The 16,819-nt window shown below is 43.5% G+C and overlaps 3 protein-coding genes across 5 annotated transcripts; 1 reads left to right on the top strand and 2 right to left on the bottom strand.

Annotated features, from left to right (window-relative positions):
* Positions 1-353: 353 nt before the first annotated feature.
* Positions 354-3,182, bottom strand: LOC122620524 (BTB/POZ domain-containing protein KCTD12). The gene has a single exon (XM_043798023.1). The coding sequence runs from the start codon at positions 3,007-3,009 to the stop codon at positions 2,323-2,325; it is 687 nt and encodes a 228-aa protein (XP_043653958.1). The 5' UTR covers positions 3,010-3,182; the 3' UTR covers positions 354-2,322.
* A 4,379-nt stretch (positions 3,183-7,561) lies between these two features.
* On the top strand, positions 7,562-14,176 carry LOC122619051 (glutamate receptor ionotropic, kainate 3). 3 transcript variants are annotated; one of them, XM_043795738.1, is made up of 14 exons: positions 7,562-7,818; positions 8,025-8,188; positions 8,274-8,880; positions 9,071-9,228; positions 9,592-9,813; positions 9,898-10,104; positions 11,562-11,646; positions 11,910-12,186; positions 12,253-12,454; positions 12,523-12,745; positions 12,807-12,922; positions 12,981-13,130; positions 13,255-13,401; positions 13,721-14,175. In XM_043795738.1, the coding sequence occupies exons 1-14, from the start codon at positions 7,725-7,727 to the stop codon at positions 13,922-13,924; spliced, it is 2,856 nt and encodes a 951-aa protein (XP_043651673.1). In that variant the 5' UTR covers positions 7,562-7,724; the 3' UTR covers positions 13,925-14,175. The 3 variants fall into 3 exon arrangements, with proteins under 3 accessions (XP_043651673.1, XP_043651674.1, XP_043651675.1); XM_043795739.1 differs by lacking the exon at positions 13,255-13,401 and having other exon boundaries at positions 13,721-14,176; XM_043795740.1 differs by lacking the exon at positions 12,981-13,130 and having other exon boundaries at positions 13,721-14,173.
* LOC122621900 (protein Turandot X) lies at positions 10,676-11,128 on the bottom strand. Its single transcript, XM_043799918.1, has one exon. The coding sequence runs from the start codon at positions 11,126-11,128 to the stop codon at positions 10,676-10,678; it is 453 nt and encodes a 150-aa protein (XP_043655853.1).
* Positions 14,177-16,819: the final 2,643 nt, after the last annotated feature.

Raw genomic sequence — 16,819 nt, 5'->3', positions numbered from 1 at the left:
GTTTTATTTTCAATGTATATTTGATTTCTTTATGATTGTGTTTGCATTTTGTTTTTATTTGTTTAGCTGTCAATTTTAATGAGCTATCGCCAGTTGGAAGCTGGCAGCCCATAAATTTTATATGTCGCTATCAATGTCAGCGAATTTGGCTGCCTCGTAATTTATTTATTGAATTTAATAATGCAGCACAAATTTTGTAGGCCACAGCCAATTAATTAGCTGGGAGTAAGCAACCAAATGAATTTAAGCCCCGAATATACATACATATACATATATGTACATATGCGCTAAGAACCACCTGCGCCCAAAAAAAAATATCCTTTTATTTATGGTTTCTGTAATTTATTGTTTGCTTTTCGCTTTTCGCAAGTTATACCTCTTTACATACATATGCTTGCTTAGTCGCACAATGATTGGCTATTTTAGCAGTTTTACTTCGCGCTTTTCTAAGTACATTTTACATTTTGTTTTAGTTAATTTGAATTAGTTTCAGTTTTATTTTATTAATGATACAATTCATATCCGGCGCCCTGTCCGTTCAATCTGGATTCAATTACATATAATACTAAACATTTATAAGATACTTTCAATATCGACAATTTTTTTAATATATAATTAGGTATATATAGATATTTGTATATATCGATTCATATTATCTGTGTAAGAGCCGTCAACTCACATCGAGTCGGGGTCAGTATATAATGGGGCTTAATAAGTTTTCATGCACACTATAGCTGATGATAACATACATATGCTGCTTGCCTCTTTACACACGATTTATAGAATTTATTTGGTATTGTTTTTTACAAATTGTTCGTAAATTTCATGAGTGTTTTGTTTCAATTGTTGCGCATCGGCATTTCCAATTCAGATTTCCGCCCAAGCGCTTCGATCCATAAATTTCAAGTGAAATTTCATGACGCGAGTTCAACAATAAACATGCGGAAATGTCGAAACTGCGTTCCGAGATATGTCAGCGAAAAAACATTTTCATGGATTCGCTCCCAATGTTGATAAAATCAATAGTAACAGAGCCTTTCTAAAGTTCAGCAAATTTAGTTTCGTATGTGTCGTTTTCCCATAGTAATTCTGGAAGTCCTTGTGACCATTTGGTATTTGGCATTTCTCATTGCAGCTCATTAATAATTCATAATCGCACAACTATTCTCATTTGGCTTCGACAAATGATGGAAACCAGCCATGATCAAAGATGATCGCATTTCTGGATTGGCCATGAAATCCGGTGTATGAAAGTACGAGGGGCTCAGCTGTTTTCTAAAACGCACTTTTAAATCGTTTCCAATTGTTGCTGCAGGACCCAAAGTTGCCAGGCCAAGTGTTGCCCGCAAATCCGGTGCCATTTTTCTGAATCGGAAACGATTTAAGAGTTATGGCAAAAGGGCGTATCTTATGACAGCCGCTGTTTGGTTTGTATAGTAAATGTACTTCAAATATCGATTCGTGTTTGAGTTTTATGGATTGCAGGCTGCTTTAGGGCTTGGATCAACGTATTTTTGGGGCCACATGTCGTGTCGTTCGCCGTTGTCCTATTTCGCTATTTGTATATTCTTTAGTTCAAGTTTCGACTTTTATTAGACTAATAAAACTTTATATTTACCATTTGCTTGGGTTAGGGTTTGGTTGCTTGTGGTATCTGTTGCTACAATAATTCGTTAGTTTGTTTCAAAAAGTAACCCGTATTTCAAATTGTTCAGTGTGATTGAATTACCACAAATACGTTATCCATGTGGTGAGTTCCTCCCCGTTTGAGTTGGTTTCATTGATGCTAATCTGTTTAATGTTTTCTTCTCATCTTGTTTATACTGCACTGGATCAACAAAAGTTGGGGCTAATAAAACGTTCGCTTTGCTTTGTTATCTGCACTTGCCGAATTGTTTTCACTTGTTGTCAGCCAGTAAATCCGAATCGCTTTTCATTCATCAAAGAGTCTGGAGCAGACCAGCTCGTTTATCGAATTTAATGGGCCCACCCTGATTTATGATGAACGCGTAAGCAAAGTTGTAAGTAATCAAGGCAATACAAGGAAACACGTTTAGTATTTAGTTATCTATGTGTGTCAATAATCTTCTAGACTTAAGTGTGGATTGTTAGTTCAATTGTACATTCGAAATGTTCCCATTTGTATATCAATAGGTGGGTTGAAACTAAAGCCATTGAAATATGTGCGTCCTCCTCCTGATCCTGTCCATTATGATGGGTCTGGTTATCGAAATTCTATTTCCAAACAAATCGCGCACAAAGAAAAAATAACGATACAGAGGTGGATTGGGTGGGGTGTTCTGGGGTGCCTCTATTAGCTTCCTAGTCTCGGATGAAGACGAACTCGTTGTAGTGGTTCCAGCGATTTTCCTCAGTGTCCACGCCCGGCTTGGGTTCCGCTGCCGAGCCGGCGGTTCCGGATCCGCAGCTTCCGGCCATACGGTATCCGTGGTCGTGTAGATTGTCGAAGGCCTGCTCGATGTAGCAGTGCTTCAGGAAGAACCGCGAGGTGTACCGATCCGTGCCGCCATGATCCGGATCCCGCGACTCGTTCAGCGTATCGCCGAACACCTCTCGGCACTGGGCCACTCGACCGCAGACCAGGATGCGCGACAGCTTCCGGAACTTGACGTCGGCCAGTCCGTCCTTGCCGAACTGGAAGCTGCCGCGGTAGCCGATGGTGATGCACCCGGGCGGTCGGGCGTCCCGCTCGTTGCGGATGCAATCGAGCATGGCGTTCAGCTTAAAGTGCTCCGCCTCCCGAAGGAGCCGCTGACGCTCGCGGAACCCCTCGGGAAGGTGCAGCGCCTTGTCGCGCAGGAAGTCCAGGATGTAGCGGAAGAGGACGCCGTCGCGGTCCAGGAAGTAGCGACCCTTGCTGTCCTTGGCCAGCGCATCGCGACCCTCGCCGAAGAGCTCCGCCAGCAGCGTGCTTTTATCCTGCTGCAGTGTGGCCAATGTGGTCGTGTAGCTCACGCCGCCGACGTTCAGCTCGATGATTTCGGGCATGATGCCGTTTAGGATGCCGTTTGAGGATCGGATTGGCTATTTCCAACAAATCTAATCACACATATGGACACTCGCGAACGTGGGCCACTATATGGGTTTGTTTACAGCTTTAGTGGGACTGGCTGCTGTTGCTTTCCTTTCGTTTTCTGTCCGCCAAACGCGTCCGCACTCGTTCAGGCCTCGTGTCGAACTGACGGGGCTTCTGGCCTGGCTGAACCCAGAACGCTTTTCACTCGCTCGTTGGTGTACATTTGTGTGTATGCATTGGGGAAGAGGAGATATTTCTCTCTGGATTTCTCTGGGGAAGTGTGCCACTCTCAGTTCCTCTGGCCTGCGCACTCGCTGGCCGTGTTTTGAAATTGGATATTATTGTTTAACAAGTGGTTAAATTTCTAAAATGTGCACGGATACTTCTGGCATATGTATATAGCCGCTCGAAGGGTTGTCCGCCGACTTTTGCCGCCCGCATGTTATTAATTTGACGAGGGTCCGCAGTGCGTATGCTTAATGGCCAATACGCTGGATTACTCTGTTGTTTAATGCCAGAGATGCTGCTGCCTAAATTGTGCGTTTGAAAAGACGATTTAGCATTAGCATTCAGCTGGCGTAAGGTGGGTGGCTTCCCCTTTTCGGGGCAAAGTTCGTCGCCATGTCATAGCAAATTATGGCACATGGCATACTTTAGGGCGTCGCACATACTTTGTGCCACGGCATGCCAACTATCCTGGTTGATTTTTTCACAATGTATGAGTGTGTGGGTGTGAGGGAGAAAGGGAAGGGCTGCCCCGAGTGGCAACAGGCCGCTGACAATTTGACGCCGTGACACTGACATTAACATGCCACAGCAGGCCATGCAACTGGTTGGGCTGCCTTGGCCAGCCAGCCTGTTCTGGCCTCGTGCCAAATGGGCCACTCTGCCCTCGGTTTGGGCCACATCAGCGCCAGACTGCTTGGTGGCCTGTTAGCAGCTCACCTGTTTGCTGTTAACATTCCACCAAACGTCCTTTGTTTGCCAGGACATGCGTGCCACTCGCTGCAAGTAAGTCAACAACAGCGAGCCGTAACGAATACGCAGTCTCTCTCCTACCCCCTATAAGAGTATAGGGGGTTAGCCCTTTGATCCGGCCGAGAGGGGCTGGAGATACACACAGACATGGGCTATGAAGGAACTAGCTTTAACTTATTTGAGCATGCTGGCATTATTTATTTTTAAACCTATGTGTTTCAATAGGATTGTTTAGTACAGGCTAAACTTTTAGCAAAATTTGCAAAGTAAAAACATATCTGATTGTTTACTATCATAGCTGATAATCTGAGAGCCTAATCAATTCAGAGCTTAGTAAGACTAAGAAACGGGGTAGCTTATAATATTTGTTAGGAAAGACCACCACTAAGTAATAAAAAAAATTTCTCCCGGTGCTCTTGCCAAGTCTGCTGCTAATTGCAATGAAAACACTGATGTCGTGAGTTTGGGCATGGCTTTTAAAACGTTCAACCCGTCGAGAACCCCTTTAGTTTGCCGCCGTTCGCTTGCTTACTCCGCTCATTTCCGCTTCCGGTTGCGGCTGACGTTGTTTCTCGCTCTCGCTCCCGGTCCCGGTCCCGCTCCCGCTCTCACTCCCTCCACCGTTCCCTCTCAGTATGCGGGCAATGCCGCTGCTTCTTATCAGCCGCCCGCCTCTTTCCCCTCCCCTTCAAAGAATCTGCGGCCATGAATTGCGGTTTTGGGCACGCATTAAGATGGCGCAACATTTTGCGCGCCATTACGCGCTGCCTGCATGAGTGTGTGTGCGTGTGTGCCACTTTGAACGTGAGTGTGCGAGTGTGAGTGGGCGATGGCTTTACTCTCTTGAGGATTGCGCGCTTCCGTTTCGTTTCTGTCCAAGCCTTGAATGCTCCTTGTTTGTCTGGCTGACTGGCGCGATTCAAATTGATTTTGTATGGCTGCCTTCGCTCGCTCATATATACTCACAGCCGCTTTGTATCTGTGCCGCTTTGTAACTGTGTGCGACTAAGTGTATCTGTGTGTGTGTGCTGGAGCACTTTGTTTTGACAACGCGCCAAATTGTCGCCCAGTTTGCATGCTATTTCTGGTTTGTTTGCCTGTTTACCTTTCGGGCTGTCAGTTCCGCAGGGCGACAAAATGGGCTCTAATGGGTTAGGTGTTGGGTTGGCCACCTTGGCGATAACGGCTGAAAAGAAGCCCTCAGCCATTGTCCTTTTTGAGGTGCACACTCAACGATCTGCTGTTGTAACCTTGCCGCAGCCATTTTAGGCACCCAAAATAAACTCTGGCACTCCAAGGCTGCCTTGTGTCAATCAAGATTCCAGTGCAATTGTGCATTTGATTTCTCTGGATATTTTTGCCACTCTGGCATTGACAGACCAAACAAAGTTGGCGTGCCCCAAAATGCAAAACAAATTATGTGAAATCAGCAATAAGCTCCAATCAACACCAGTCCAAATATTTCAGACCCCAATCCATTCGAAAAATATGAGTTAGAGCCAATAATCGTATTGGGAAAAAGGCCATAATCTGATATGTCAAGGAGATCCAAATCAATTGCTATTATCAGCTAATATGGATGGAAAGTAAAGCATTCAAAGCAAGTTATGGAAAAGGAATGACTTACACCAAAGCAGATAATGAACAGAATCAAATAGATTCTATTACAAAAGTTAAAAGGAAATAGCCAATAACTAAAAAAATTAATTCAAGTATGTGGAGGCTAACCATGCAGATTCTATATACGCAGGTTGCGTCTGCAAGTTCCCACACACCTTTAACTCCAAATATATAATATCTCATATAAAACTTCGTGACATATAGGACGTTCTTAATTCTTTAACACATAATCGATCCTCTTTCGTCCACAGATTGGAAACTAGAGACTTTCACTAATTGCCACTAGAGAACTCAACGCGGACACTTATGCAAATGCACGCAGTGACCGTGTGGTTAAGTAAGCCCGTGGATCTGGGTCCTGGCGTTCGTGTGCATAATGCCAGCAGTTCTCCATTCGTAGCTTAAAGTGCACGCCCAGGCACGCGGTGAGTGCCAGAATGCGTATCCTCAAGATACATTGACGCCGGCACACGGTTATGTAAATGCAAATGCACGCGCTTCGCTGCTGGGCAATTTAACACCACGCCACTGGCAAAATACCAGCAGCAGACAAATGTAGGAGAAAAGTGACATTTGAATACCCTTAAAATAGCATCGAATGATATGAGCACGTGCAAAATAATGTCAAAATTCTAAAATGACACTTTCCCAAACATCTTAAAACTAACATATAAACTATCATTTTATTTCCATCTACTTTTTAATGAAATAATCTTTTTGAAGGGCATTTTAATAAAAAATACAATTTTATAAATCCGGGTCTCACAATAAGTAACGATACATAGCCATTTCGACTTCAGAAAATAAGTTTAGGTGCTTTTTAAAGTTTGAGTTGTTCCGCGATCGGGAATTTTTAGCAACTTTCAGACACGACGAAAGGCTGTTATTTTTAAATCTGCAGCTCGAGGATAAGTGCATCCTGGGCGGCAGTCACGGCAGGAGCCTTCTGTTGGCGGAGACGTTGATTTTATTCACAGCTGACAGCAACAGTTTGCTGCTGGCGAACATGCCCGACCACGCCCCCTTAACAGTGCCTGGCCTTCGTCCTTTTGACGGCATTGTGTGTGTGAAGGACATGCCCGAAAGTGGGGAACACAAAAACCTTCCGGCATGGCTGCCAGTGTATGCAACTGCAGCTTTTTGTAGTAATTTTTTACATTTCAGCCCCATCATTATTAAAAATATGAGATGTCGGGGACCAGCCACGTTACCCTGCTTTGCATGCTCTAAATGGATTATTCAAAGCCCGGTCCCTAAATCGTGCTGGGCCTTCAAACATCCACAAGTGTGTCGCACGTCCCTGGCCAGATGGAATGGCTTGGCACCCTAGTACCATCCAACTTTCCAAGTGAAATGCAATGAATTTGCTTACAGCCATTGGGACAGACCCTTCTTTTCCATTTATTTCTTTTCTGCACTTATCGATGCTTGTTGCACGTCCGTGGAGCCACAACAATTTTGGTGGAAAGCTGTTTTCAATCTCTTGGCCCCTTTGGGCAACCCCTGCACTCGGCTATTTTCGTTTTCGCCTTGTTTATTTCTGTTTTTCCCAAATCAGTTGGATATCTGCCATTCAGGGTCCAGTGCCCGCTTCCATTAGCAGTGGAATTGTATGCTATGCACGTTTTGTTACTGCGGCGGATTTATTTTCAACTTTCAGCACAGCCGGCACTTTGAACTGATCCATTTCAGGGTTGAATTGGCCCCAAAAGGTGAAGTTTATCTAATTAATCCTTCACCGAAGTAGGATTTAATTAGAGAATGTTGGGGAACAACACTTTCCGGCACCCAAACACTTTCATTCAGAAGAACCTAAGAGTGGTTAAAAATACTCGAGGCGAATTTATCAGCTGCCGCAGCATCAACAGCAGATTGCTGTTGGCCGTATTTTTGTGCTCTTAGCCATTTTTATTTGCATTCCCGGTGGCGGCGGACAGCCAGCAGAAATGTGCAAATTTAGTTCGACGAACAATCGCGCAATTAATTGGAAATAATTGCGGAATTCATTGCGCGTCAACCGCAGCAAATATTTCTGAATTTTTGATTACTATTCGCGGTAAAAGCCCTTTGAGAGACGCGGTTCGGGAATATGATTTCAGCAGAAGCGAGTTTTCCACTTGGTTTCATCCTAACGAGCTTCCTATTGGTTTTTCTCGGATGCCACGGAGAAAGGACGAATGTGGGTAAGTAAAGCGCATTTTTCGCTTGAGTTACGTAAGCAGGAATTTGCAGCGCAGCATGCAAATGTGTCATGTATTTTTATGCCGCATACGCACCGTTGGCCGATGGCGGCGGCGAATTCGCGAAATAAAAATATAAACAGAACCCACTAAGCAAAACAAAGAGCGAAAAAGAGTGACACTCTCCCTGAAATACTTTTCGCCTGCAGGCCTCGTCTACGAGAACACCGAACCGGATCTAGAGAAGATCTTCCATCTGGCCATCAGCAAGGCGAATGAGGAGAATGAGGATCTGGAGCTGCACGGAGTGTCCGTCTCGATTGAGCCAGGAAACTCCTTCGAGACCTCCAAGAAGCTCTGCAAAATGCTAAGGGTATACTTCACAACTAAAAACACTTGCCCAAGCAATACCTAGGGATATGCGGATATTGAAATCATTCTTTTCCACTCATGCACAGCAAAATCTGGTAGCCGTGTTCGGTCCCACCTCGAATCTGGCCGCCCGTCACGCGATGAGCATTTGCGACGCCAAGGAGCTGCCCTTTTTGGACACGCGCTGGGACTTTGGGGCCCAGCTGCCGACCATCAATCTGCACCCACATCCAGCCACGCTGGGCGTGGCCCTGCGGGACATGGTGGTGGCCCTGGGGTGGGAGAGCTTCACCATCATCTACGAGTCGGGCGAGTACTTGGCCACCGTGAGGGAACTGCTGCAGATGTACGGCACCGCTGGACCCACGGTCACGGTCCGACGCTACGAGCTTGATCTGAACGGGAACTACCGGAATGTACTGCGGCGTATACGCAATGCGGATGATTTCTCGTTCGTGGTGGTCGGATCCATGGCCACCCTGCCAGAGCTCTTCAAGCAAGCCCAGCAGGTGGGTCTGGTGACCAGCGACTACCGCTATATCATCGGCAACCTGGACTGGCACACCATGGACCTGGAGCCATACCAACACGCCGGAACCAACATCACGGGTATCCGCGTCGTGTCGCCGGATAGCGAACAGGTGCAGGAGGTGGCCAAGGCACTTTACGAGAGTGAGGAACCCTTCCAAAACGGTAAATCAAAAAAGAATGTCAGCCCCACCTGAAAGTGTCGTGCCACTGGGAGTCGTGCCATCTAGACAATTTATGCAAATCCGAAATCCATTCGCTTGGCTGAATTTAAATAATTGAATTGCACTTTCATGGCCCCCAGCGCTGGTGGAAATGATAAATGACGTTAGCCTTTATGACTCCTCCTCCACAGTGTCCTGTCCCCTGACCAACAGCATGGCCCTGGTCTACGACGGCGTCCAGCTTCTGGCCGAGACCTACAAGCATGTGAACTTCCGGCCCGTGGCCCTCAGTTGTAACGATGACAGTGCCTGGGACAAGGGCTACACTCTCGTCAACTACATGAAGTCGGTGAGTCTGGGGCACGGTGGGGTACTTGAATCATAAGGTACATAACAATCAAACAATGCTAAGCACGACATTTTAAATATAAATGATCACAGAAGTGGCAATGCATTCACTTTTTTCTTTGACTCACTTTATTTGAATAAGATGTCTAGCTTGTTGTTTGTCCTATTTTGTATAACAAAATCTTATGACGCTATTACTGTTCTACTGTTATTCAATGCGTATTAACTTGTTTATAAGAACTGTCCAGAATACGGCTTATAATCCTATAAAGTTTCAACATTTTCACTTCTTCCGAGAACTTTTTTCTCTGTACGGAAAACTTTCTGATTCTGAATAACTCATGCAACGAGTCTCGGTCCGCAGCTAACGCTGAATGGCCTCACGGGACCCATTCGGTTTGACTACGAGGGACTCCGCACGGATTTCGAGCTGGAAGTCATCGAGCTGGGCGTTTCGGGGATGCAGAAAATCGGACAATGGAGCGGCGAGGATGGCTTCCAGGAGAACCGTCCTGCCCCGGCGCACTCCTTGGAGCCGGATATGCGTTCGCTGGTGAACAAAAGCTTTGTCGTCATCACGGCCATTGTGAGTAGTGGGCGTGGGCATAAAGGTCTGGGGCCAAGCTGACCATGACTTTCCTTCTCCTTGTTTGTAAAATGCGAAATCCAGAGTGAACCCTATGGCATGCTGAAGGAGACCTCCGAGAAGCTGGAGGGCAACGATCAGTTCGAGGGCTTCGGCATCGAGCTAATTGACGAGCTGTCCAAGAAGCTGGGCTTCTCCTACACGTGGCGTCTCCAGGAGGACAACAAGTATGGTGGAATCGATCCCAAAACCGGCGAATGGAATGGCATGTTGCGAGAGATTATTGACAGTGTGAGTTTTGGCGAAGGTCGTAAAGTCCTGGGGGCACATAAATCTAGTCCACATCCGTTGCTTTGCGGCCATTTAAATCAGTTAGCTTATCTCATGTTCGTCCTGCGTGGTTATTGATTTGCATTGAATAGCCATAAATGCTGCCATCATCGTTAACGTAAGCGTTAATGCCGTCATAAATGGCAGACTATTTCAGAGTGCCTGTGGCCTCAATTGCCTCAAATTAATTTGGTTTATAGTTAAGCGATTAATCTGATATTCCCACATAGTATTATTCGCATTTGGACACCATGATAATATATTAATTCCGCTTATTAGCAAACTTTGTGAGCTTTCATTCAATGATGAATTTATATGTAGTTTAGCAAGACAGATATCTTAAGCATCCAAATAGGGTTTTTACAGTCTAAACGTTTAGAATTCTATTACACACTGAGTGTTATTGACTAGTTTATTTATAGATCGATTTTTATAGTTTTTCAGACCATAAACAAATTACTTCTGAGTTCTAAGATCCAGAACATATCAATAGCATGAAAGTAAATGAGGCACGATTTGTTATAAATTACGATTATTTAGTTATGTCTTGAATCCTTGAAGGCGGTGTAGTGGAATTTTTGGCATGGGTGGACTGGCCTTCCTCCCTTTTCTTATTAAACAGAGACGAAATATACCGCGTTCCGACTCTGCCTAGGAAGTGTCCGAATACGTTTCCAAATGTTCCTCCTTGGGGCGGAACACCATCAATCAAAACTCTCCGGTAGTCCCTGTAGTCATGAATAAACCTTTCAAATTGTTGCCTGTCTGCGTCGGAAAGAGGAACGTCTGTGGGATAGCGATGATAAAAAGCGATTAGCTCCGGAATATTTCTTTCCTTAATAGAGTCATTCACAAATGGATTGTGAAAGATGTTAAGCAGAGAATTCCTATGGGCCTCATAACTTGAACTGTATGTGCCAGCACTTGCGAAACGAACTATGCCTAATAATACGCATATTAGCAAGCTGCTAATATAAAACCACATAGTTTGATTGGGTTTTAAAAACTAACAGTTGATTTCATGGTAAGAGGCATTTATAGGTAATCCATCCAATCACTTCTGGAATCTAACCTGCACCTATACTCAACGTCATGTCAATGGCAAACAATTCCTGATAATTACAACTCATTTAAGTACAGTTTCTTAGAACATTTATCAGCGCATTACTTATTTAATTTTTTTAAATACTGGATCCGATTAAAGGCGTGCAATTATATTTAAAATTGCATAGTAATTAGATGATTCTTTAATGAATTTGCGCGCTTGGCAATTCAAACCCATATTTTAAACATTGTCCAATTACAAAGCTCAATCGGGCGTATGCGCAATATTTACATATGCATACACATTTCTATTAATAAATTCATGAGTTCGTGGATACAGGGAGGCCAAACAATAATCTTTCATATTTAATTAGCGCGCTGACATGGCCATTACGGATCTGACCATGACATCGGAACGAGAGAGTGGCGTGGACTTCACCATACCCTTTATGAGTCTGGGTAAGAGTATTACATTTTATTCAGCTAGTAAATAAATAGAGTATGAAAATCAAAATGCCTCATAAAATATAACTTTATTAATTAAAAAAGTATTTAAAATGGTAGATCATTTATAATCGTTTTAGAATTACGTAAATATCTATAATTATTTTCTTTATTAAATAACAGTGAAAATTGAAACTAGGCCCTTGTAAGGAGCAAATCATTAAAAATATTAAATACTACTGATTAGCTGATTATTTTAAACCACGAATCAATTCCAGGAATCGGCATCCTTTTTCGCAAACCGATGAAGGAGCCACCGAAGCTGTTCTCGTTCATGTCCCCGTTTTCAGGAGAGGTCTGGCTCTGGTTGGGTCTGGCCTACATGGGCGTTTCCATCAGCATGTTCGTGCTGGGACGTCTTTCTCCGGCGGAGTGGGACAATCCGTATCCCTGCATCGAGGAGCCAACGGAATTGGAGAATCAGTTTAGTTTCGCCAACTGTCTGTGGTTCTCCATAGGTGCTTTGCTTCAGCAGGGATCTGAACTGGCTCCCAAGTAAGCCCTTTTTGTATATGGAGTATATTATAGTTAGTGCGCTAAAGGTAATATTTCGATTTTAAGGGCCTACTCAACTCGGGCCGTGGCCGCTTCCTGGTGGTTCTTCACATTGATTCTGGTCTCCTCTTACACTGCTAATCTGGCGGCTTTTCTCACTGTGGAGTCTTTAGTAACGCCCATTAACGATGCGGATGACTTATCGAAGAACAAGGGCGGAGTAAACTACGGGGCCAAAATTGGGGGAGCTACTTTTAACTTTTTTAAGGTAAGGTCATGTTATTTGTCTATCCAATCTGTTTATCCAATATCATGTATGAGTTCTTCTATTTCCAGGAATCAAACTATCCTACCTACCAGCGGATGTACGAGTTCATGAGGGATAATCCGCAGTACATGACCAACACCAACCAGGAGGGAGTTGATCGAGTGGAGAACTCCAACTACGCGTTTCTCATGGAGTCGACCACCATAGAGTATATCACAGAGCGACGATGCACGCTCACCCAGGTGGGAGCGTTGCTGGACGAGAAGGGATACGGCATAGCCATGCGAAAGAGTAGACAGCTGAGAGTGTACGTGGTATTGGGACACATGCTGACCAAGATCTGTGTTTTCAGACTGGCCGTACAGGGACACGTTGAGCCAGGCCGTTCTGGAGATGCAGGAGCAGGGACTGCTGACCAAGATGAAGACCAAGTGGTGGCAGGAGAAGCGTGGCGGGGGAGCATGTTCGGTAAGTGACCAGCCTAATCTCAATCTCTGGCAGCTCGTCCATGTGTGGGTGTGTGCAGGATTCGGACGAGGACTCTGGCGCCGTGGCCCTGGAGATTAGTAACCTGGGCGGTGTTTTCCTGGTGATGGGAGTGGGCTCCTTCTTTGGCATCTTTGTCTCCCTGCTCGAGATGGTGCTGGGCGTTAAGGAGCGTAGCGATGAGAACCAGGTATCCGCCAGGAATATTCCAGCTTCGAGAATACCCCGCCTCACGATCCGACTAGCTGGCCTGCCTTTATTGCACACACACTTTAAAACTTTGACATCTCCGACATCCTCCGAAAAACCCACAGGAAGCCCCCGACTCAGATGCCTCCTCGCTGGGATTTGCTAATTTGGGCGGCGTCTACCTGGTCATGTTTGTGGGCAGCTGTTTTGGCAGTGTTTACGGCCTGGTCAACTGCGTGGTGAGCGTCTACTTGAGTGCGCGGGAGAACAAGGTAACGCGGATGGAGACCTATAAATATTTCCAGCTGTTCGTGACTAAAACTGCCGGAGAAAGGGTCGCCCCCATCTGAATAACGGATCGATTCATCGGCTCTTCTAAACGACAGCTCGAAGCCATAAATACATCCACAACCTTTTCATTTGTGCCGTCTTTAATATTTCAGTTTTCCTAATATGTTTGTTCTAATATTTTGTTCTATACTACAATGCCTAGTTCATGAATGCTTTACGATAGATTTCATCTGCATGCTACTTTCGCCCTTCTTTTAGTGAACAACTGTTTACTCAACAACTGCTCTTTCGTATCGGCAGGTGAGCTTCAAGACGGAACTTCTGGACGAGATCCGCTTCATATTACAGTGCTCCGGCAATACCAAAGCGGTGAAGTATCCGAAGAACTCCTCGCGATCCAATGCCAGCTCGAAATCAAAAGGCTCTTCCATGTCAGTGGATTCATTGCCCGAGGATCCCTCAGAAGCTGAGGCACCTGGCAAGCATAACCATGCCAAAAAGTAAACCTATTGTGAAAGATATTAGGTTTTAATGGAATAATAAGATTAAGTAATTACGCTGTGTATTGAAAAGTTTTTAGTGCCCCCAGAAATATTTGATTTAATAATAATAGTACAAGTTTGAATGGTTTTATACTATTTCCTCCCACTGAGAATCCAAATGTTTGTGCGTTTAGGAGTGTTTAGGAGACTATCGCTAAAACGTGATGCCTATATTTGACCGAGAATCTGAATAAAATCTGTACCACACAAAAGTTCTAATGATTATTCCTTGGAATCGATAACAATTTTAAACCGTCTTTTAATCAAAATCAAATATTGTAAGGCTCTTCTGTTTTAGAGAGTTGGTATGAAGCTTGAGAGTTTTATGAGTATATATGTAATAATAATAATAATAACTTTTTCCGACATGCGATATTGTAAAAAGTTTCCTACTAAGGAAAACGACTAGTATAAAGATAAAATGTCAACACTGTTGAGCACAGCTTTCAAGCTTTTACGATTTCGATTTCCTAAGGCTTACAACGTAAACTTAGGTCTGGCGCAGGTTCTCAGATGGCGCAGGTCAGATGTAGAGGTCGCTTGATAATATGTAGAATGCGTGTAAAATACTCAACGTTACTCGAACATTTTCGGTCGTACCAAAGACTCTATTACAGATTGAGTCATTGGTCGTACCTCTCTAACATATTGCGACATGACCAATTCCAAAAGTGAAAACCATTCGTTCTTAGGCTTACATAAAACTATTAAACTTAAGTTCTTGCCACACCCACTCTAACGCCCACCGCCCACCGCCCACCGCCAAAAGCTGTCGGTGTTGAAATTTCTTCTTCGCACTTCCAGTAGCTGACTAACGGGTATCAGATAGTCGGGGAACTCGACTACAGTGTTCTCTCGTGTTTTATTCTGTGGCCAAGTATTTATTCCAGAAATGAAACAATCAATTGTGTCCTTTTGCATATCAATATATTTATCGATTTTCTCATATTATCGAGTGTCTTGACACATATTTTTACTGATACATGCAATATATTGGAAACTCCCTTGCGGAAATACATTTAATGCTTTTTGTTAGACACTGAGATGTTGAAAAGGTAAAATTGTACGAAGTTTTGGGTTTGTAGGAGTACCGACCGGCCATGTTCCTCATGAGGGTCTGTATGTATAAGTAGGGTACACGGGTATATGTTGTTTATCGTGTATAAGTTGTATAATAATACGGGTACCATTGTCGTATATAGCTATAGTATTTAAATTTGCCTCTTAAGGTATGCCGCAATATTTGCCCAACTGTTTTAATCCGTATTCTATATTGCAATGAGTTTGTATTGGCCACATTCACGCACACACTCGCAAGCACACATTTGTTAATATGTATATTTTGATTAAACTTTATAACTTTAATACCTGATCATTACAGTTTAGGTTTAATTAGTTTAGCTATAATTGCATAGTTGTATATTATTTGTTCTCATATTATGTGTAAACCGCGTGTTTAAATTTCATTTTATCCCCCATTTTATGCAAATGGCGGAAAATATTTTTCAAATTCAAATTTAATGCTCAACATTTAACTACGTAAACAACACAACTCATCGCTTAGGCTTAACCACCTAAAGGAAATTTGTTAATTCACTAAATAGTATGGATTTGCATAGTTGATTTGCTATTTGTTCAACATTCAATTATCTATTTTATTTATTTACTATAAATGTTTTGCCGCCGGTGCAGCTGTCTTTTTTTGTGGTTACTGAAAGGCTAGCGTCAAATGTTTTTTCACACTAAACGCTTGGAGAGGCAGGCAGTTAAATTATATGCATATTTTAAAGCGACAGGCTGCATTAGGGGATCGAGCAGTAAGGGTGGTGGTAAATTAACCAGCAATCAGATGCTGTGAAGCATATAATGGGCAGCAAACAATTGTTCGAGTAATTTATGCACTCAATTGCACTTTCATGATAGCTGCGGCTTTTCGAATCTGTTCCTGATTTGCTTATACTCAGATATGTCAGATATATATGCACTGTGTATCGGTGGGTGTGTCAGTGGAGTTTCCGTGGTAAAGAGGGGCTCTCATTTCTGCCAGTTTCATTCGCCGGCTATTAGTGGCGCAAATTTAAAGCAGTGAATCGAGTAGGATTTCTATGCAAAAATAACATAAAAAGGAAAAGGGAATTTGCGAGAGTCTAGCTCTCGTAAAAAGTTGTAAGCTCGTCTAGGTTTTCCTTTGGTCTCTTGTGTTTGAGTGTTTGCAATGTGTGTTTGGATTGAGGGATTACAAAGCTACAAGGTATGTATGTACATTGTACAACAACGAATCCATGAATGCACACATCTCAACCGAACTTTTGAAATGCACATTTGCATTTGGGTTTGTCTGCGCGTTGCAGGGAACTTAAAGCTGAACGTTTCGATACACACACAAAGCATTGTTTAGTTACTAATAGTTACAGGCAAAAAGGAAGCAACAATCAGATGGGTTCTAGGATATGGGGCTTGGTGTTTCTTAAAAGGTGTTAAGAGTAGTTGCTCACACCGATTGGGAATATTTCCCTAATATTGTCTAACTAACATCTAGGCGTGGTGTTTACTCAATACAATTTGATACACTTTGGTAATAAGTATAATATATTCAGCTAACGGCTATCGACCAGTACTTTACCTAAAACAAACTCAAAGAAGTGGCAAAGTCATGCCAAATCAAACGGTTATCAATTTGTCATTAGTCATCTGCTTTAGAGTATCTTTGGTTAGTTCACAAATGTATGTATATATTCCATATGCCTTGCTCTATATTTATGTGTATAATACTAGACTCAGTTTGTTGTAAGTGGTACATACAAATTACACAAAGTTTGGTTTGATTCTCGATTTGATTTTTGTTCATCGTCTTTGA

Source organism: Drosophila teissieri, chromosome 3R (genome assembly GCF_016746235.2).
Source record: "Drosophila teissieri strain GT53w chromosome 3R, Prin_Dtei_1.1, whole genome shotgun sequence".
Classification (NCBI taxonomy): Eukaryota; Metazoa; Arthropoda; class Insecta; order Diptera; family Drosophilidae; genus Drosophila; species Drosophila teissieri.
The sequence above is the reverse complement of the archived record's forward strand: the minus strand, read 5'-3'. Positions and strand labels throughout refer to the sequence as shown.